This window comes from Pleurodeles waltl, chromosome 11 (genome assembly GCF_031143425.1).
Source record: "Pleurodeles waltl isolate 20211129_DDA chromosome 11, aPleWal1.hap1.20221129, whole genome shotgun sequence".
Taxonomy (NCBI): domain Eukaryota; kingdom Metazoa; phylum Chordata; class Amphibia; order Caudata; family Salamandridae; genus Pleurodeles; species Pleurodeles waltl.
Window position 1 is genome coordinate 895,721,051 of NC_090450.1, and position 23,513 is coordinate 895,744,563.

Consider the following 23,513-nt stretch of genomic DNA (forward strand, 5'->3'; position numbering starts at 1 on the left):
AGAGATCACACAGCGCTTCCCGCGACGGCGGGAGCGCGAACAAGTTTTAAAGGGCTCCTGCCCCGCCTCCAGAGATCACACAGCGCTTCCCGCGACGGCGGGAGCGCGAACAAGTTTTAAAGGGCTCCTGCCCCGCCTCCAGAGATCACACAGCGCTTCCCGCGACGGCGGGAGCGCGAACAAGTTTTAAAGGGCTCCTGCCCCGCCCTCCAGAGATCACACAGCGCTTCCCGCGACGGCGGGAGCGCGAACAAGTTTTAAAGGGCTCCTGCCCCGCCTCCAGAGATCACACAGCGCTTCCCGTTCTAGTCAATGGGATCCTCGAAATTATGCAGGACATAGCATTGCAGCCTCGCCACACCTCAGAACCCATGCATTGCTTTGGGTGCATGACGCATCTTTGGTGTGGATCCTTGCAATGCTCCACAAACCAGGATTTAATCTACTTTGTGCTGGCTTAACTGGATGCCTGTAGCTGGCCTGTGTTCCATTGCAGTCACTCTGAACTTGAGACTTCGTACCAGTCTGGCGCAAATAGATATTCACAGTTGGCACAGTGTGCTCGTTGGTGCTATTTTCACTACAATCTTTTTTACTGATTGGATTTTTCTCATTTTAATCTTGTTTTATTTATTAAAAATAAAAAGAATTCTAACTTGGTATGGGATCATTTTTGTCTAGTGTTTTTCACTTTATTACTGTTTGAAGTATTGCACAAAAACATTAGACATTGTGTCTAAGTTAAGCCTGACTGTTCTACGTCAAGCTACAAGAGGGTTAAGCACAGATTAGAGTTGGCTCGTGCCTCACCCTGACAAGGGTTTTGGTTGCTGCTTAACCAGGGCTCACACCCTAGTCAACCAAAACCACAATTGCTTACAGCTGGAAACCGTATGTCTCTACTGAAGACTCATTCCTGCTTAGAGAGTTTTTTCATTAGTTAACCAAGTCAGCAGATCTCTCTTTGCTCACCCTTTAGTTAAACATAGGTTTGAAAACTTCTATTGAACTTTTTGTGAGTTTCCTGCTGAGAGGATAGTTCATAAAAGTTGGACATTTTCCTAAGTGTAGGAGCCTGACAAAACTAAGGTTTCTCTACTCCTGACGTTTATGCATTGTCTATTTCAAAAGGGAAATTCCTTCTAACCCGCTGATTAGAATTTGGTCCACTGAGTCCTAAAGACCGATGGTCTTCTGTTGCACCCCTATGCAGCCCAGAACACAAGTTGCTGAATTCTACTATCAATACCATGCAGTGGTTAACAAGGTCAACTAATCATTATCAAGGTTATGTAAAATCCTAGCCCAGTTCCAAGCAAACATCAGCAGAAGCCAACAAGATCCCTTATGATGCTGTGATCAGAAGCTGCTGACAGTCTGCAGTGGACATGGAAACATGTAGCCAGATGGACGAACAATATAGGTGTCCAACCTAGGTTAAGAAGGGACAGTGCCAGGTATGATTTTCAAGATTCCCTGTAATTATGCAAATATGTTCCATTTAAAATTAATTGTATGTAGATGTACATTGTTGTGCACATCCTACTTATCCTGAACATTTGTCACGCATCTGCTGTGCATCCCTGCCTTTGAATGTGAACCCAAGCTTGAACTTAACAGCATTCAATTTGCTGGACTCAAGAATCCAAGATCGATTTTAATAGCTTTCGTTCAATCGATGACCCATTCTATAACATGTGAATGGGTTACTTGCTAAAGCTGGTTCCACACCACTCATACACCAGAAACCATCACTGCACCAACCAAATAATATAAGCTAATAACCAACGCAATCAAAAAAGTTATAAAGTAATATTCCTGAGAGTACACTACACTAGGCATTTGATCGTGCTAAACTTTGCACGAGTCAGCAAATTGTTCACTATCCACCCCACCATCTCCACACCTCTACCGCCCGGCTCCACACATCATCACTCAACATGCAATTGACTGGTCTGCTCTAGTTGCTGAGCTTGAAATTCAGAACTTCACCTATGGAATCACACTCGTTAACACAACACAAACCCCCTTATATAAAAGGTAGATGTATTGACCACCAGCATTCACCTACACCATTTAAGGTGAACTCGAAAAGCAGACAAAGGGAGCTTGTTAATGATACTAACTATTCAGTTATAGTGCCTTTTAAACTCTTTGCAATCTATTGCCTAAAGATAACATTTCAGGCACCATTGAGATGCATACTAGGCTGATAAGAAAATGACTTCAAGCGCCTTTATTGTCTTTAATATCAAAAGTCATAGAGCCAATGCAAAGAAATCCGTCCCAGTGACAGGCCCTCTCTCATTCACAGAAGGAACGCCTCAGCTAGCGCCACTATGAGACACCTTACAGAGGCGCCCCCTCAACAACTTGGCCACCTGCAAATGAATGTCAGAAGTCATACTATGTAGGAGAGGCGCAGGGACCACCATGCGCGACAAATCACCTGAGCAGGAAAAAGTAGAAGTGATTTTGACACGTAAGCAGGTAGCTTTCAGCTTGTTTGATCATTTTTTTTTTTTGTTTAATAGAAACACCACCCCTTCACCCTTTATGTTTTGGGTTTTGCTTCTGAAAAACAAAAATAAGGCAAGTGGGCATGACACGATTCAAAAATGGTCCGTCAGAGTAGCAGGGAAATGACAATACAGAAACAGGCTATCACGAGAATGAAGCGGGGAGAGGGGGCGGCCTCGTCACCTCCAGTTGTCTGGCAGGTCACTCGCCCAGCTCAGTTTGATCCCCTTAATTTTATCACGAGATGTGAGATGCAGCTCTGTGTGCGGGTGAAAGAGAGAAAGTTAGAGAGAGTGTGTGCATGTCTGTGTGTGCTTTTAAGGGAGAATACAATATAGCCCATCACATTTAACAGAAATATCTGCCTCTTAAATTAGGGGAAATGCCACAGTGTGAACTCCACATACCTTGCTGAGCAGCCTGAGCGTTCGCGGTCTGATTAGAGTTGGGAGGAGGCCTTGACGATTGAACTGAACTGGCCCTTTTAACGCCTACAAAAAACACAATAACAGCCCCGTATCAATGCCTCACTTATATTGCAAACAAAATCAACATTTTCAAATCACCATTTTTGACAACTGGGGTGGAATTGGAAAGGAACGAACATAATTAAATTCATACTGCAGGATCACAAGAGGTGAAACAAGGAAACATGAAAAGACAGAGATCATTATAAAACTAATGAAAACGAGTGCAAATATATCTATCACTAGAATAATAAGAATAAGGATCAGAAGACTACATTGTAAAAGGGACAACAAGTGCAACTCACCGAAGCAATGGTAACGCCGATCGCTTTGACTTTGTTCAGTGAAAGTGTTTTGTCAAGTTTCACTATCTTAGAATGGGTGCAGAGTTTTGTCAGCAGTGAAAGCTTCCAAAATGCACGAATCGAACACTGGGCAATCAGCAGAGGTTCAAGTTTGCCCCCAACACACACATGGTCAAAAGGAAGGCCGTTCTTCCCTCCTGCACAGAAGAGGTACAGCACAGCCCTACTGCAGCACAAGATGATGTCCCGCCCCCTGTGGATTTTGCAGAGCAGCCCGTGTGATTCCAAGGATGTCAATGTTCAGCCATTAGTGCGTTTTTCTAATATCCGGGAATAGAAGCAAAGTCATGACCGTGAAGGTCCCCTAAAGATACACTACATTACAACAGACAGCCTGTTAATTAAACTCAGCCATCCATCTTCAAATATGGACCTCCTCCTCAGCTTTTATTAAGAGGGACTAAGACGAAATATTCGGTTCATTGCACTGACCATGAATATGTGATTTTGTCTTGGAATATGACTTGTGGTGCCTAATTTGTAAAAGAATGAGTGCCAGGCCCAAATATTGTTTTAGAAGCTCGCTGCCTGCCAGCGTTGTGGATTATCAAGGTTCCAAAATGCCAAGGGTGCCTAGTCTTGATTCCAACTCATGACTCATTAATCCACCACCAGTCATTTCCTGTCTCTTTATGACTCTCTTGCAGGTTATTTTTACCGCCTTCTTTCCTCCTTTGTTTTCCTGTTTTTCTTGTCCTCCCTCATTCTTCTTATTCTGCCTTTTGCTCTCTTGTTCCGAGTCAAAGTTTGATCACAATAAACAAGTGCTGGTCCCCAAAAATGAGTGCTGGTTAGCTCTAACTGCAACCGCCAATTTAAATGAAGCACTGGATAAGCCCTGCATACTTAAGCTGGTGACTCCTTTGTTGAAAAAGGACACATTACTCCATTAGATTCTGCAAGCTACTGATGATGCCTTACCTCACAATTATCACCCAGGTACTGACAGGTATCCTATGAGAACAGCTCTAAAGGAATCAAAAACACCATATGCTTTGGAATAGCCATGAATCTAGGTTCATTCTTGAACAAGGAATAGAATAATCTCTGACTGATATCAGGCATCAGCTACAGGAGGATTGTGATGGAGGGCATCTCACAATTCATTTGTGTTGGAGATGTCAGTCATTGTCTATGCAGGTGACCACTGGTTTTTGTTGGTCTAATTTGTTTGCCCCCCTTGAGGAGGTTCCAGGGAACTAGGACTACGCTAACAAGGAGGACATTTATTTGTCCCCAGGTTTACTCTCCATTCAAAATACAAAGTGGAATTTCCCAGGCACTGACACAATCTCAATCATTATCCAATATGTTTAGTTGTAGTTTGGAAGGATTTTTGTAATAGCTGCTCTTAAACCTTAGCCAAAAAGAAACTGGGAACTTCAAGACACACAAAAAATAGTAGTGATAGGGCAGCTGCTATCTTAAATTCCGAAAGAGCCCTTCCTCCTTCATATCGATATTTTGCTTCAAACGGATTGCTCTGCGGCAGTCCGCTGCTATGGGAAAGCAGGTAAGCTAATTCAATAGTTTCTTTATTGCATGGTACTTACTGAGTCTACCTTTTGGGCTCTTTTCTTTTAAATGCACAGGTTATTTACTAGTAGTCTTTATTACCCTGAATCCTTGTCTTCTTCAACCCAGTCCTCTTCCCATCCTACTACCCTCCTATATTATCTCCTTCACAGAACACCTTGGAGCCATGATAACTTTCTTTTAGCTTTTTACAAGGCGATGATCTAGGCAAAGAGGAGGGACTTTAAAGGGAAGGGGAGTGGAAAAATTATTTCAAGAAAACGGGTAACTCCCTTCCTGCCACTTATATCTATTGGGTAACCAGTCTCATTGAAGCAGGACACCTCGCAAAGAAAGGAGTGGGATGAGAAAGACAGACAGGTAATATATGTAAATCAGTTATCCTTTTACCGAGGGAAGCACTGATCTGGTGCTCCATAGAATGGTCGGAGAATAATCAATGTACTTCTTCATACAGAAACTAATATTGTCATTTCAATTATTGCACTCTTCAACTGTTGGTGAACAGTAAGGAAAACATTATGGAAGAGAGGTACCTGTAAACAAATATCACCTGCAATCCGATCCACTGAATAAATTAGATGTATTAACTTTCCTCCACATCCCAAAAACTGTATTCAGAAGTTTGAAAACGTTTGTCTAGTTCAGTCCCAATGCACAAAAAAACAAACGTTTATACTACATGTGAGAAATTGGGGTACTGGTTCAGAGGAGTGAAACCCTTCTCAAGCAACAAGCAGAATCCTTGTGAGGAAGAACCACAAAAATCACCAAATTAATCTGTGCTTAACTCTCTAGTAGCTTGGTATAAAAGCAGTCAAGCTAAGGAAAAGATTAGTCCCACTGAGAACTGTACCTTTTGTACTTGAGACAGAGCGTTGTGTCACACTTCATCGGTTCCGATGAGGAGCTGCGAGGGTTGCAATGTGGGGTTCTGCTTCAGTTCTGATGAGGAAGTGAAAGATGCTGCACTGTGAGGTCCTGCATCAAAGTGTGTTGTGCTGCATCAGTTCCAATATGGCCACCGTTCAGGGGCTGCAAGGTGAAGTCCTGTGTCAGGTTGTGTTGTGCTGCGTTGTTTCTGAGGAAACTCACAATTGGAACAGGAGGAGTACACTGTTATCCCAGCCAAGGGTACAGGGCATGGGCGGCACCTCTTGGAGATCAGGACTCACTTCAGCAGCACAGGCAGGTCCAGTAGAGCTGGAAAGATGCAGGGCAGGTCTCTGGAGCTTGTTATGTCCATGTGAATCAGAACCAGTGGCCAGTCAGCTATTCCTTGGAATCACTCTGGTGGTTCTGGGTTCAAGGAGCAGGCCTAGTCTTCCTTCAGCAGGTGGCAGGACAGTCCTTCTTGCAGCAGTAAAGCCCTGCTGCAAGAAGGACTGCAGTGCAGCTGCAGTGTAATCCTTCTTCTGAGTGTTCCACTGGTCCAGAAGTGATCTGAAGACCGGATCTGAGGGTTTACTATTTGTACCTGGTTCCAGTTTTGATGTGGGAGGAACTGCTGGAGGCTTCACCAAACAGAGGTGTCTGGAATATTCTGACTCCTTGTCTTGGTCCCAGGATGTCTGGGGGCACAATAAGCCACTGTGAAGTTTTTTGTGTGCGTGCTTAGGCAGTTGCATTAAAGTGCAAGTGTGGAAGGTGACAGCTCCACCCATCCCATCACGTCAGCATGGTCCATCTTGCCAACACCAAATCCCTCTTTTCTGATACAGTCTGGGAGGAAAACACAAGATCATTTGACCCAGGAACAGGTTGAAGGCACCAAATGTTTAGGACTTTCTAAAAGTGGCATTTTTTAAGTTGTTACTTGCATTCCAATATTACCATTAAAGGGGGTGTTAAATTAAAATTATATTCCTACCTGCTCTCAAAACAAAGTTATTATTTATTGAACGTAATAAGGTAACCCAATGATATCCTATGGGAGAGGTAGGCCTCACAGTAGTGAAAATATATTTGCAGGTTTTTCACTGCCAGGACATGTAAAATTTAAAAGCACATGCCCAGCTTTCAAAATACAATGCACTCTGCCCAATGAGCTGTTTATGGAATACCCTAGGGACAACAAATGTATTAAAAAGTAAGGTTTTTACGCCTGGGAAAAGATTTTGTTTTGCCAGGTCAGAATGGCAGTTTAAAACTGCACACAGGCTGCAATGACAGACATGAGACATGTTTAAAAAGGCTACCTAAATGGGTGGCACAATCAATGTTGCAGGCCTACTGGTTGCATTTAATTTATAGGCCCGGTGTACAAGTAGTATCACTTTACTAGGGATTTAGAATTATGCCTGAGCCAATCTTACCATGCTTTAGAAAGAGGGCACACACACTGGTTAGCAATGGTAAAGTGCACAGAGTCCTAAAGCCAACAAAACCTAATTCAGCAAAACAGGAGGTGTGGAGGCAAAATGTTTGAGTGTGGTCCTGCAGTGACAGCGAGGTCAAACATTACCTCATACAATTTAGTAGCTAACCATACTTACATTGCAATGCTGATGATTTGCACGAAATATCCTAAGCACAGCAGTTAGTCCCCTGGGAGGAGCCCCTTCACACAACAATCACTGCAAGAGCAATGTTCAGTCAGCAGCCATATAACTCTCATGTCTTATGTAAGAAGGGGGTCTATTTTCAATGCCTTGCACTGTGAACGTAATATATGATACATTGTCAATCTCATGAAGCACCAGTCAGTGTACAGCCTGACTCCACTTATGCCTTCGTACATGCCTCATACACAATCCATAAAGGGTAAAAGGTAGCAGTGCTCTGTGTGATCTCATACCATTTACAACGTCATGTACAAATGTCTGCTTCCAGCAATAGAGCAATGCCCCCTCATGACCATTTACACCTGCCACATTTTGCTAAGTGGAGAATGACTGTGTGACCTTTTGTCCACACTCTACCCTGTGCACCAGAAGGTAATAGTGCGTGCATTGACGTTATACACAATTCATCTTTTACCAGTGGAAAGATACCAAATATAATCTCATATAAATCTTTCATGTTCTTCTATAGAGAACAGTGCACTCTGCACCTTTACACAAGTATGCCAGGAGGCAATGTGCTGTGCAACCAGATATAGATGCACCAAAATGCACTACAGGTGGCACTGTTCAATGAGAATTCCATTGGTATACATCTCCTCATGTGACGGAAAGAAATACCTCTGTAAGGGCACCTGTGCTGAAAGACTTTCAAAACAACCATCACTGGAATGCTTTGTGTGATCCCCTCTGAGCAGGAGGTTTCAATGATGCGCCCTAGAGCACGTAGTGTAAAATACAGTAGACTGGGAATGTTTTCCCAATGCTTGCCTTATACTATGTAATGACCATTGTCAAGTATTATCTAGAGAAATTCCTCTTTTTGCCAATTATTTTAGCTCTGGGTATCAGCTATGCTAACCTATGCAATGGCCATGGCCTAGTGAACAGGCTTTATTGACATAAGCTCTGTTTATATGAACACATCTTTTTATTTCTGGCAGTCACGTCACTTCATAAAACAGCTGTGCAAGTGAAATGCCCTGTACACCAGCCCCAGTACAGATATGATAACTGAGCAATATTTCCCAATGCACACATGAAACATAAATCACAGTTCTTGACTACATGTCTTACTGAGCAGCTTGGGCTGCAGGACATCGTTGTAACGAACGTGAAAAAATATTAAATCCTTGAATGTCTATCTTTTAATTAGAAAATAACATTCATGCCAAATTAAGCATGCAGATTTCTCTGAGCTGAAAAGTCCAGGAACAAACTTAGGTTCTAGATATCTAAAACAGTTCTACCACGTTGGAATATGAAATATATTCGACTTGATCACGACTCAGTCCATTTCAAGAGCCACTGACTTTTTTTTAGACCTCATTCACATTTTGTGCATCTGGCCTGCAGCCAATAGTTAAAGAACTGGCCATGCCATGCCAGAATGGTATAGGGGAAGTTCCAGGTGCCTTTCAAGGGAGTGGGGCATTTTAGTTTGAATAGACCCCTGGAGCACCACCCCCATTAAAGGAAGAGGTCGTCCCACACTCACTAAAGCTCAGTACTCAAAGAAGCTTGGATCAAGAGGTGGCTTAGAGGAGGGGATTTACTGTGAAACTTAGTTGGAGAACCAGTGATGTAGTTTGCGGTTAGCTGAGTGCTTCACCTAACTGAAAAATTGGTACATCACCCTTGTTATGAGTTGATCTCACAAAACATTCTTGGCAGTAAAGGAAATGCATTACATCGCTAACCAACCTGGAGTAGTAAGCGTGTGAATCTGATAGTTAGGCCCATCACCAAAGCAAATTTACTGTTTAAAACTGTGCTTGACCTTTTCCAAGCTAAGAATGTACATGAAAGTGAAAAAGAAGGAATCATTCTCTGCCTACAGCTGGTCTGAAGTATTCCTGTCTACCTCCCTGAGTAGTAGGCCTTGAGACAGAGTAAGTTGCTATCTGCCAGGAAGAAATCCAGAGGACAAGTTCGAAATGGGCATTTTCCTGTGGATTTGAAAGTGAAGTTGTTCAGAAGATACCTATAGCTAGAAACCATGGACCTGGGTCTGAGGAGACAGTCTTGCATATTTGAATTATTTTCATTATGGTTGTGATGGTACTAGATTGTTGACAGCAAATCTGGATCTTAGAAATGATTCATCTCTGAAGCATAGGAGGAAAGAGCAGAGCTTAGCACAGAAAAACAACCGTAGCAGATACTCCTCCCTAGGTTTCAACAAGCAGGTCATTTTGGAAGCTACACAGCAAGTACAGAGAGGGACCACTCAAACAAGATATTCCAAATTGTGGATCCTGGTTCGAGTGTAGCTTCCAGATTTGCCCTCAGAAAAGTTTCTCTTAGCATAAAAGCGAAAACGTTCATTGAAAGAAACGACCAGCTTTTACCACAGTATGTTTTAATTGTTTATTCGGTATTCCCCAAAGAATAATATTGTTCACATGTTTTAATGGGGTGGTTTTCTTAGTTTATATCTTATGATCCCCTTATTAGATGGTTTCCTTTTTGTGGTATTTTTCCTATTAGGTTCCTGTCTTGACATTTTGAGGTCGTAATTTCATTAATGCATGCTGTTTTGGCTAGTTTTTGTACAGAAACCATATGCTTTTCTCTGGGTTAGGCTTCTTCTACTTCCATCAAGCTACTGTGAGCGAGCCAGGGCTTCCTTCAAGAAACTAGTGTATTTCTCAGAGAAGCTTGTTAGGACCTTGTAAAACTGTAATTAAATCTCTGCCACAGTCTAACACTTACATTTCCGAAATATATGTTTTTCTATATTTTGTTTTTAGAATGCTAAAGGAATAGGCTCCTCTGATAGAACACGTATTTTAGGCATTCATTTATCAATGTGGAGTTTCATTAAATGCTAAACACTTTTTGTTGCAAAGAATACAACCCATTAAATGTAATGTGGCTTACTGTATTGACAAAGTTCGAACCTAACCATGTGCAAGTATGAGTAATGCCTGTAAACAAACATATAGACTTCCGTGGTTTAGGCATGATTCGCAATGCGTTTAGCACGTTTAAATATATGTGATAAAAACATTAAGAACTGTACAGATCCATGGGTACATTACTCATGTAGACCAGTGGGCATTCCCTAGGAAGTGTTAGAAGAGGTCAGCGGCGAATTCCAAGCAAATCAGGTGAAAACTCCCAAGCCTTAACTCTGTACATATTCACTAACATTTGCCATACTTCCCTTCAGATCCTATCACATTCATCTGGAAGTTTCTGAAGCAGGAGTTGCAGGAACTGTATGGCAAATTGCGACAAATGGGGAACAATTCATAAGGTAGGAAAATGAAGGGAAGTGATTATAAAGACTAAGGGTGGGCGGAACTCACGGAGTTACACTCCTTGGAATTCTGTGGAGTTACAAAAAAACTCTGCAAGTTTCTATGCACTGCTCCCAATGGGTGGAAAATATGCATGTTGCACTGCTCGACTGCAGTTTAGCACCAGAAGAACGAGCACTGCTGAAAAAATCAGTGCGAGCAGCACCATGCGGTGCACAAATCTACTTGAACTGCAGCAAATCTACTCGAGAGGCAGCCCTCTGATCACATCCACTCGCATTAGATTAATCATGCTAAGAGATGCCAAATCTCTCTCAAACCCGCATTTCTGGAGCCCTGCAGGAAAGAAATTCAGCCATGCGGTGATTGGTGGAATCTGGGTGGAATTCTGGATCACAAGAATAATGTGGAGTTGCCAAATTTTGCAAATACTGTGGGCAGAATAAAACATTGAATGAAAGACACTGAAAATGAAACAAAAACATTTCTAATTTCCTCTTTATAAGCATATTCATAGTACTAGTGAGTAGATAGTGCCGTAGATTCTTAGAATAATCTTTTGCTATTTCAAAAAGGGAAAGCACCTAGATTGAGACCTCAGTTTGACAAGATGTCTCTCCGGACTTAAAATTGACCGAAATAAGGTCTCAGTCTTAAAACCAAAATATTCATGACCCCACATGACTATAATTGCAGTGAGGCATCCAGCCAGGTTTTTGCAGAGAAAGTACTTAATTCTTTTTAATGTCACCTGCAGGCCAACTGTGGCCATTAAGTAATGGAGAAGCTGGCATATGGCCCAGGTTGAGTTGAGGACAAGGCATTGCGATGCAGGTTCTTTGGGGATCCAAATTTGGCACTTAAACCTGAAAAAATTGCATTTTATGCAAGCAGCAAAATTACACTTATCTTCAGTTAGGAAGAAGCCGAGCCTTTGTCATTTCTCCAAGCAGAGCTTCAATTTATAAATTAATAAAAGTGTTGATGTCTAAAGGATTTTTTGGAAGCCCACCACTGTGATTATGGAATGCTGGAGTTGCTGAGTACCACGGCTGCCTAGTCGTAATTTCACCTCATGTCTCTTTCTTCCACTACCATACATGTTATGTATCTTTATGTCACTCTTGTAGGTGACTCCTTCAATCCTGCTTTCTCTGTTTCTCATTGTATTTTTGACCTTTTCATTTTCACTCTTTTCTGCCTTTCTATCTTTGGGACAAAGTCTGAGGCGACAAAATAAGTCTCCAAAAATGAGTGACGGTGCCTACCACCTGCAACCTCTGGCAAACATTAAGGAGAGCCTCATGGCTCCCATAGATGTTGGTACCCAGCAATTAAAATTGTAATTTTCAGCCATGGCTACAAATGTCTTTATTTGTGATACTTTCAACATGTGGATTGGTAAATGACTCCTAATTGAGAAAGTGTTTTTGGGTTTTCAGTTGGCCAAACTTGTTAGGGACTCCGTTAAGCTACTAGCTCTCAATTTTCCTTTTTTTTTTTTTAAAAGAGTTTGACAAAACAAGAAACTTTTCTGGATCCATCTCTATGTTTTACTAACAATATTCCATATTCTTACATATTAACTAATCAGGTACACTGTAATGGAGAGAGAGAGAGATTACAAAAAATGTCCCTTGGCAAACTTTTGCTCACTGTGTAAATTAGTTAATCTTTTATACAAGTGTCAAACATCCCTGGTGAGAGTTGAAAAGCATTTTTCAGATGTACAAAAAGTGGGAATTTGACCATGATGCTTGACTGCAGGGTGCGTGTTTGATTTTTTTATGTCTACTCCTTTACGAGACGCATGTCAGTTATTCAATCTATGCACATGGAATACGTGTACATAAAATTAATGTAAATGGTAATCATTTACACAGGAAAGTCTCCTTATAAAAAGATAATATTAATATTATGACATTAAAATAATTTGTTTTTATGTTGCGCTTCATACCCCATTCATAAATCTTTAAATGTTGTAAATAAAAGAAAATTATCTGGTGTCATTTAATAATATTCAGTTTACTGCTCTCGAAAGGATGGAAGTTTGAACTGGCCTTGCCACCATCCAAACTCGTTATCTGCAGACCACAGATTGGTGCATCAACTCACTGGACCATCTTACCAGTGTAACCTAAAACCACTCAGAGTTGGAGCTCAACTCAGACTCAACTCACCTGTGTTTTTGTCTGCCCCCCTCACCAAAACTGGGATTTATAAATGCTGTTCTCGCAACAGGGAATACATTAATAGACTTCTAGTGCCTGTTTATTCTGGATGTGAGGGACAGACCCATTGACATTTACTGTACGCTCAGAGCAGCCTGAAAATATCACCGATAGTGCGTTGGAGGTCGGTAGTGGGGTTCAGAGGAATTGGGAGGAAGCAGGGCAGGTTAAGGTAGTCATGAATGTTAATTTACCAAAATCAAGTGGTAGCGGAAGTGACATTATATGCCCTTTGATCTTCACTTTCACTCACACACACCTGCTTTCACATATACACACACTGACACCCTCATCCGTAATTACACACAACATGCATGTAAAAACATTTTTGTTTACTTACCTCAGCTGCCAAGAAGGTCATATTTCAGCCATTTGTGCTCCATTTTTTAGGTCGTGGGTAAGCGTACAGCCTCTTGTATAATTTTAGTATACTTACTTCTGTGGACTTAAAGGCATTTCATTTGTTTGTTTCAGTGTCATTTAAAAATCCTTGCTTGCTAGTGGTCAGTCATGCCTCTTTGTCCCTCCTTTTTCTCTTTGGGAGCAGGAACTAACTACTGTACAATTACGCTTTGTTGTGGTTATCTGTTCTATGGGGGACTTTTCTTGGTTTCCTGCTCCTGTGAGTCAATGTGCTTACAATGCTGAGCTCGGGTGCATAGTCAATGTGCTTATAATGCTGAGGTCAGAGGCACTGTACACGCACCCTACTGCTTCATCCATAGCGCTTAAATCACACACACACCGACAGCGTATTCCTGCTTGTCCCCCCACCCAATCACCGCCACTGTAGCTTGTTAAATCCTCTGCCATTGTGGCCGCTTGCCCCATACACCCTTTTTTTTTTTGTCTTGTCGCTTTACTCTCATGGGAGTATGTTGTTTCTTCTTTGTTTTGGGACATCTTGCTTTTTCGTTGTGATGTCCGTGAGGTCTTTTTCATGTATTTTTTTTTTACAGTTTTATGTAGCGCAAACTTGACATGAAGGTATTGAAGCGCTTTATTTTTCTGTTTCATATAGCATAAACTCAATACAAAGGTATTACAGCCCTTTACATGAGCACCGGTTACATTACACAAGACCACATTCATTTTTGGTAGCAAGCGGCGATTAAGTGATTTGCCCAGAATCACAGGATGTTGAGCCTGCTCAACATTGTGTGTTCCCCAGCTCCAAAGTCGGCAGCTTTGGTCCTTACACCACATCCTATCCCCTAGACTTCTTTATCTGGAGCATGTTTGGGCACTCTGGGAATAACTTGTTTTTTTAGTTTTTTTTTTATATTGTTGCGCCGTGGCCCGCCGCAAACTGAGCTGAGCAATCGGCTCAGGGTGCGGCTGAAGCCGCGGTTCATGTTCTCGACCGCCGAGCGTGCTGCACCCCTTTTTCCTTGTATTTTCTCGCACGAGACCCTAAAGTGGGCATTGGGCTTTGGTGAGTTCAGGGCGTGGCGCGCCATTGAAATTAGGAGTAGACACCCCCGTCCCCTCACTTACCTGGTGAAGCCTGTTCTTTTCTTCTTTTCTCTTCTTTCTAATTTTCTTCTTTCTTTCCTTTTTTACATTTAGAAGCCATGTTATTCTTTATCTCAGCATGCCTTGCTTCTACCCTTTTCCCTGCATGCATTAGGATCCTTTTCCAAAATGGCGCCTTTTTTCTTCCTGTCTGTCATTTCCTGTTTTAGGTTATATAAGGAGTGTGATTCTTGTTCTCCTTGCGATGAAACCCTTCCTTTGGTGGTGATCACGCTCTAGTTGTTTTTCTCCAGCTTTTTTTCTTCGCCTGTTCCAATTTCTTCCAGTAATTGTTTTCTTTGTTGGAAGACCTACCTTTTCCTGCTTATTTTTGTTCCAGAGACTTCCAGCCATAGAAGTTTTTCCCTTTGGGTTTTTTTTCCTCTGGGACTTCTTCTGGAGGGCACGGACTGTCTTTTGACATCCCACTGTCAGTAGCACTGTGGCTACCAGAAAGGGCCGCCCTGATTGAGACCACTCTGCAGTTCCAGATGGCCTGAGTCATAAACAACGAGTAGCCCGTGACAGATTGCCAAAAGAACCAGACTTCTTCAAGCAATATGTAGAATACCTTGACGGCTGCTGCAGAACCCAACCAGTCGCTACTCTTAACCATTCAACAACAAGCCCAAGCACTGCAACAACTACAAAATGAAAATGTGGCTTTACGACAAGCTTTGGTTTCCCGAACAACAGATGTTCCCCACTGTCTCAGCTAATACGCCACGTTTTTCAAGAGATCCCAAAAAGTTGCATGAATTCCTCAAAGTTCTGACAGTCTATTTTGCATTCCGACCATCTCAATTTGCGCAAGATAAAACTAAAGTGGGATACTTAATCAGTGCCCTGTCTGGTCCTGCCTTGGCCTACGCGACTCTGTTGGTAGCTTCCAATGACCCTGTGCTGTCTGACTATTCAGCTTTTGTCACTGCCTTTAAACAAATGTTTGAACGTCCGGGATTGGAGTAGTCTGCGGAGGAAGCTTTATGTGATATCCAACAAGGTACCAAGGATGTGCTAAAATATGTAACACGTGTTAGACAGCTGGCAGCAGAGACTACGGGGAAGAACGTACTCTTGTAACTCTGTTTCATACAAGTCTTCGAGAAGAGATAGAAGACAAACTAGTACATTCAGTTAGAGTGGAAGATTTACGAGGCTTAATGGATTTAGCACTGTCCATTGAGTATCGTCTACAGGAACGCCGTCTGGAATAGGGAAAGAATCGTGGACCATCTCATGCAGGGAACCCACGTACCATTATCCATCGTTCTGAAGAGTCTCGACCTGAATTAAGAGAAGCGACAGAAGGGGAACCAATGCAAAGAAACACCGCTCCTGGCCCTCTCACTTCTAGTGAGCGCAAAAATAGATGGATAAAAGGATAATGTCTTTATTGTGGAGCTGCTGGCCATTTGCTTCGTACCTACCCAGTTCGTCCTGTGAAGTCTTCGTGAAATGCCATTCCCGTACTCTATGAGAAGGGAGGGTATGGAAATCTCTGAGATGCCTTCAATTTTTTCTTCCAAAGAAGATGCAACTGCCCTGTTTCTGTTACCTGTTACACTGCAGTTGCCAGATGGTCGGGAAGGAGCATTGGCATTATTGGACTGTGAAGCCAGTGGAATCTATCTGGATGAGACATGACCATGAAACAAAAAATTCCACGACTAACTAAGGACATTCCAGAACAGGTTCATAGAGTTGATGGATCCCTATTAGCTTCCGGTCCTGTCATAGGTACTACTCCTACGTCTACGCTTTGGAAAAACATCGGTAACATGTCTCTTTTTATCTGATATCCTCTCCTAATCATACAATAATCCTAGGAATACCCTGGTTTACACGCATAACCCTTATATCAATTGGGAAACCAGAACTATTACTCTGTCTCCCCAATTCTGTCAAGACCATTGTTATGCCTCAGAAACATATTGGTCACCAAAGAAAATGTTATAAACAGAACCCAAATTAGGGTGTTCCATAAACTCTATTCAGGGGGTACCTAGTCACTATCTGGAGTATATAGACATGTTCTAAAAAAAAACACAAAACCAGTACTACCTCCACATAGAGAATACGATTGTACCATTTCCCTGGAACCTAGGGCTGTTGTCCCCTTTGGTAGAATGTACTCTCTTACTGAACCTGAAAAGAAAATACTCAAGTAATACTTGCAAGAAAATATACAGAGTCGTCCTATTACACCATCTTATTCTCCCACTGGGGCTCCCCTCTTCTTCGTGCCCAAAAAGATGATGGATGTACGTCCTTGTGTAGACTTTCGTGGATTAAATAAAATTACCATAAAAGACCGATATCCACTACCTTTCAACAAAGATATATTGGAAGCAGTCAGAGAGGGGCAGATATTTTCAAAGTTAGACCTTCGGGGAGCATACCATATTTTAAGAATTAAGGAGGGTGATGAGTGGAAGGCTGCTTTTTTTTCGTACACCTTTTGGTCAATACGAATGTAGGGTAATGCCCTTTGGTTTAACCAACGCCCCCTCTATTTTTCAGAGATTCATGGATTTCTGTATTTTCTGACCTTTTAAATCACACCATAGTAATCTACTTAGAAGATATCCTAATATATTCCAGGCATCCGACATCCTGGACATCACACCAGACATGTAATGCAAGTACTAGACAGACTTAGGCAACAGCAACTCTACTCTAAACCTGAGAAATGTGAATTTGACAAGACAGAGGTAAAATATTTACGATATCATATTAGTCAAGTTGGTATTTCCATGGATCAAGAGAAAGTTCAGGCCATCCTAGACTGGGCACCCCCATCGTCTATCAAAGAAACCCAGTGTTGTTTAGGACTAGCCAACTTTTTTCGCCAATTTATTTTGGATTTTGCTCAACAAACCAGCCAAATCACACAAACTCTTAAAAAAGAGAGTTTATGGAATGGTTTCCTTTGGAGAGATGTCGCTGAAAGCGCATTCCAAAACCTAAAACGTGCTTTCCCCCAAGCTCCTATACTACGGCATCCGGACACCAGCAAACAATTTATCATAGTCACTAATGCGTCAGAAAGAGCTTTAGGGGCCACATTATTACAAAGACAGGACGAACCGATTTCATGTGTTCATTACCACCCTCAGCAGAAAATCGAGTTATAATGGTGACTGTAGATTCATTTACTAAGATGGCTCATTTTACTGCCTTAAAGAAACTACCTACATCCAAAGAATTAAGTCAAATCTTCATACAAGAGATTTTTCATCACCATGGTCTCCCTCAAGTTATTGTTTCAGATCGTGACCCTCAATACATATCACGTTTTTGGAAGCATTTCTGTGAAACGCTAAATATCGAGGCAGCCTTATCTTCTAGATTTCATCCTCAAACTAATGGGCAAACGGAATGCATGAATCACGGACCTGAACAATATCTATGCTGTTTTTGCAATACCACACAAAGTAACTGGTCCATGTACTTACCCATTGCTGAGTTTTCATATAATAATACAATACATAGTGCCTCAAAAGTCACTCCTTTTTTCTGCTCATAGGGTTTTCATCCCAAGTCTTTTCCTGCTAATCCTAAAGACTCTTCTACACTTCCTGCAATCACCTCCTTTTCTCAGAAATTACGTAGAATTCAACACCTAATACGCTCTAATCTTTTGTCTACTAAACAACAAATGAAAAGGATGGCTGATAAGAGACGATGTGAAGCTCATTCTTAATCAAATCTAAGACAAAGTCTGGCTTTCTTCCAGATTTTTACCCATCCGTTTGTCACAAAATAAGTTCGACGAGGCGTGGTGAATTAGCATATGGAAATATGAGTGCAGTTTTAGTATTATTATGAGTTAATTTGAGCTGTGGATATGAGGGTTTGTTAGTTAGATTGACTGGAGTAATGGAGGGGTGGAGGAGGAAAGAATCCAGAAGTGTTCATTGGGAGTTCGTGGTAATAGGATTTAGGCTTGGGATGAGTAAAGGGAGGATGGAGGAGAGAAGAGTCTGTGGAAGGGGTTAGGGAGATCATAATAGCAGGGTGAGATAAATGAGGGAGAATATAGCAGGGTTGTTTGGGAGATCATGGTAGTAAAGTGAGGTTTGTGTGAGTTGGATGTGGAAGCGGAGGGAAGAGCTTAGGCAGAGTTATTTAGGAGATGAAAGTAGTAGAATGGATTTGGGATGAGTCAGATTGGGAATGGAGGATAGATTGATAGAGACATGACATATGGTGATGGGTAGATAAGTGTGATATAAGCTAAGAGCAGGGATTCATAAGTATCTAGTATAACAACTTATCTAGGAGTTATGCAATGACATATGAACATGTTAAGCATAGAATAACATACACATACACATATATATATATATATATATATATATACACACACACACGTACATACACACATGAATACACACACATATGTACATAAATATACATATTTAAACCATGAGTAAATACAGTTAGTTAAAAAGGTTTAAAGAGTGTGTGTGTTTATTGTTATGACATAGTAGCAATACATATTTTCCAAAGAACTATATATAACTAGAATATACAAATAATCAGAAAAAAATATTTAACAACATAGGCATATGCAGTCCATAGTTGTTTGAATATGATGGTTATGAAGGAAAGAGTAGTTTTCTGAAGACAAGAAAGTTATCTGTGGCTCTTATAGTTGGGAGTAATGAATTCCATAGTTCGGCTGCTTGAACGGAGAAGGATGTACCCCCTATAGTCTTTTTCTTGTATGGTGGTGTTCTAAGGCGGGGTGCCAATCTTGAGCAGATGTTTCTTTGTTGAATGTATTTGGTTATTTTGTTTCTGATAAAAAGCGGTCCTGTTCCATGTATAGCTTTGTGGGTGATACAAAGCAGCTTGAAAGTGCATCTTCTGGCAACGGGTAACCAGTGTAGTGCTCTCAAGGCAGGGGAGATGTGGGCTTGTGGCTTTACATGTAATAGTAGCCTGGCTGTGGGGTTCTGAATACGTTATAGTTTTTTCATAATAGATAGAGATGATCCATGGGAGAGGCCATTGGCATAAACCAGTTTGGATAGTACAAGTGAGATAGTAGCTTGCACCTTGTGTGGAAATCTGAGGAGGGGGAAGATGCGTTGTAGAGTCTTCAAGGTGATGATGCTTGTTCATGCTAATTTGTCCACTTGGGCATTCATAGTTTACTTGGAGTCCATGGGGATTCCAAGGTTTTTAACTTCCTTTGATAATTGAGTAGGTGGTCTGGGATAGTCAGGCCAGGTGCATAGTGGGTCATAATTTTTCTAGTCACCACATATGAGTATTTCTGTTTTGGAGGCATTTAGTTTGAGATGGCTCCAAGTCATCCACTGATCACTGGCTCTGAGGCAACTGCAGATTTCTGAGTTTTTAATGTTTTGGGGGCATTCTAATTTAAGTAGTATTTGTGTGTCATCTGCATAGTTGTAGCATGTGAGATGAAAATCATTGATCAGTTCTGGTAATGATATCTTGTAGATGTTGAAAAGCAAAGGTGAGATGACTGATCCTTGGGGGACCCCTGCTTTTATGATGAAGGGTTTGGATGAGAAGGGGGGAGAATAGATGATATTAGATCTTTTTTGAAGATAGGATGTAATCCAGTCGAGAGCAGTCCCTTCTATGCCGGCTTCGTGGAGTCTTTGAATTAGGGAGTCATGGTCAACCGTATCAAAGGCAGCTGATAGGTCCAAGAGAAGTAGTGCAGCAACTCAATTGTGGTCAACTGTGTTTTTAAGATCATCCCAGATTGCTATGAGTGTCGATTCAGTGCCTCTTCCTGGGCGGAATCCAGTTTGGAAGTCTGAAAGTCTAGAATTGTCTTGAATGAATTGTGACATCTGGGCGAATGCTGCTCTTTCTATCATTCGCCCATCAAAATTGAGTTTGCTCCAAGGTCGATAGGTGCATGTATGTAAGTAGTTGTGGGCTGTGTTGATTTGTGGAGTTTTATGTTGGAAGGTTATCAAATGGTGGTCTGACCATGTGATTGTTGTGATGCTATGAATGGTAATTAGTTCAGGCTTAGCAAAAATGACATCTAGGATGTGTCCAGCGATGTGTGTGGGATTGTGTACAATCTGATGTAGGTTCAATGCAACTAGGCCAGTTGTCATAGCTTTTGGATGGGGCATACTAGGCTTGTCAAACCAAATGTTTACGTCCCCAATAATGCATAGGTTTGAGTATAATGTAATAAGGTTTCAGACTGTATCTAGATAAGCATCTGGGAATGTCCCAGGAAAGGTCCATTTGTGATTGCTCTGTAGTTGTTGGGGTCCTGCGGGTCTAAGTTTGTTTTCTTTAATAACTGTCGTATGTATGCCTTTTTCAGGTCTACAGGAAAATTCCTGTAGTTAGAGTTGTTGATGATTCATCTTACAGGTGTGGCAGCAGAAGTAGATAAAAGAATGTTCTTGAAGATTTGTGGTGGACAAGGGTCAAAAGGGCAACCAGAAGGTCTGCTTGCTTTGACCAAATCCATAAATTCACCTATTTGTTTGAAGGACTGTAGAGGCAGGGTTGGTTTATTCTTAGAGGGGATTTTCGGAAAGGGGTTGGTGCTGATGGTTTTCTTCTGTTTTAAATAGGAGTACAATGTGGCTGCCTTGGTTGTGTAATGAGTTGCCAGTTTGTTTGTGAAATCTTGAGAGGTGGGATGACTTCTTTCCATGCATGTAGGTTTTCAAAATTCATTGAGAATTTTACAAAATTCTTTGGTTGTAGATTTGGCATTTTGAATTCTGCCTGAGTAGTACCATTTTTTTTTTTAGCTTTTTTGATTGATGATTTGTATATTCTGTTAAGTTTGTGTAGCTGCAATTTGTCTTGACTCTTGTTTCTTTTGAGCCAGGTCTGCTGCAACTTTCTGATTTGTTGCTTTATTTTTTTAATTCTGTGTTTCTCTAAGGTGTTGGTTTTCTTTTGTCGTGTTTAGTTTTTCTGAGTGGTATTAGGATTTCAAAAGCTTCCTGTAGCCACTCAAAGTTTTGGAACAGAATTAATTGTATCTATATCTGTGTTGGCTGTTAGTTGTGTTTCTAAGTCATCAAAATTGAGTTTGCTCCAAGGTCGATAGGTGCATGTATGTAAGTAGTTGTGGGCTGTGTTGATTTGTGGAGTTTTATGTTGGAAGGTTATCAAATGGTGGTCTGACCATGTGATTGTTGTGATGCTATGAATGGTAACTAGTTCAGGCTTAGCAAAAATGACATCTAGGATGTGTCCAGCGATGTGTGTGGGATTGTGTACAATCTGATGTAGGTTCAATGCAACTAGGCCAGTGGTGATAGCTTTTGGATGGGACATACTAGGCTTGTCAAACCAAATGTTTAGGTCCCCAAGAATGCATAGGTTTGAGTATAATGTAATAAGGTTTCAGACTGTATCTAGATAAGCATCTGGGAATTTCGACTTGTTAGGTGGAGGTCTATAAAGAAGGAGGAAGTTGGAGTAGGGTGGCATCTGGTGAGGAGGGCTTCAAAACCTTGTATGGAAATGTTGTCTGTTTTACTGAGATTTATTGCCTGTTTGAAAATAATAGCTAGTCCACCTCCTCTCTTGCCTATACGGTTTTGTGTGATGGTTTGATAGCTCGGAGGAAGGGATTCTTCCAACACTGGGGCCATGTCATCTCCCAACCATGATTCTGTTATGAATAGTAAGTCAGGTTGTGTGTCTGTGAGCAGGTCGTAGATGTGGTGCTTGTTTTTTGAGAGTGACAGAGCATTTATGAGCTGGCAGTTTAGAAAAAGTGTTAGTGACAGTGTTCTTTTGTTTAGGAGAAGAGTAAGCAGTATAATTTTAGCTTGAAGCAGGTGTGTTGTTAGTTGTGATAACTGTGTGAGGGTCACAATAGTCTTGTTTTTCAATATAGTGCTCCTCTTCCAGCAGGTTTAAGAGGCCTTTTATGGGTCTGTGTGTGTGGGTGGTTGACTTGGTGGCTAAGAGAGACATGAAGAGTGTACTGTTTTGTGTAGGGTATCCTTATTATGTAATAGACAAGGGGATGCGAAGTTCTTAAGAGTGGCATGTTGTTTATTTTGTTTGCGTAAGTTTAGTGTAGATGGAGTATGGGTTAGGGGTGGTGGAGGAGCATGTGGATCATGATGTAAGGCTCTAAATTCTGCAATGAAAGAGGCGAGTAAATGAAAGTTGGTGGGTTTGGGTGCTTGTGGTAGGTGTTTGTGATGAGTGAGAATGTAGAGTTAAAGATTGGACGGGATTTGCATTCTTTGTGTAGTCATGAGGGTGGGAGTGATGATAAGTATAATGAAAGTTTGTGTTGATTTGATGTGCTGATGTGTGTGGTCTGTATACTATGGCGTCGGCCCATCTACCACTGAAGATCTGTTTTTCCAATCTGCACACAGTTGAAGCCTCCTGTTCATTTAAGCTGCCTCTTCTGTTAATCTCGACAAAAAGAAAAAAGGGAGCACACTGCCTCACACTCAAGCAAAAAGTTAGCCCCAATGCATCATGGTAAATGCAGTCACTTCGTTTTGTGCTGAAAAAGTAATCAAAAGTCTTTCATCAAAGTAGGTGCAGCAAGTGCTGTGTATCTCTGGACACGTGTTTGTAGGTTTAGCCCGTCATCAGCAGAGAGCAGCCAAGTCTGTGGGGTTGCTTGAAATGCCGCCAAAAGTCTTCTCGGGTTTATGTACCACTCACTGGTGCACAGGTGCCTCTCCAGAGCTCGTCAGCTCGTTAGCTCAAGGGAGCAGTCATTGGACAAAAAGAAAAAAGGGAGCACACTGCCTCACACTCAAGCAAAAAGTTAGCCCCAATGCATCATGGTAAATGCAATCACTTCGTTTTGTGCTGAAAAAGTAATCAAAAGTCTTTCACCTAAGTAGGTGCAGCAAGTGCTGTGTATCTCTGGACACGTGTTTCTAGGTTTAGCCCGTCATCAGCAGAGAGCAGCCAAGTCTGTGGGGTTGCTTGAAATGCCGCCAAAAGTCTTCTCGGGTTTATGTACCACTCACTGGCGCACAGGTGCCTCTCCAGAGCTCGTCAGCTCGTTAGCTCAAGGGAGCAGTCATTGGACAAAAAG

General features: G+C 41.6%; 1 protein-coding gene across 3 annotated transcripts in view; it reads right to left on the bottom strand.

Annotated features, from left to right (window-relative positions):
• Nucleotides 1–23,513, bottom strand: part of RPH3A (rabphilin 3A) — a 756,965-nt gene that overhangs the window by 194,795 nt on the left and 538,657 nt on the right. For all 3 annotated transcript variants that reach the window (XM_069214805.1, XM_069214806.1, XM_069214807.1), the window contains exon 9: nucleotides 2,928–3,011. In XM_069214805.1, the coding sequence (XP_069070906.1) occupies nucleotides 2,928–3,011 (84 nt within the window). The remainder of the gene's footprint in view (nucleotides 1–2,927; nucleotides 3,012–23,513) is intronic.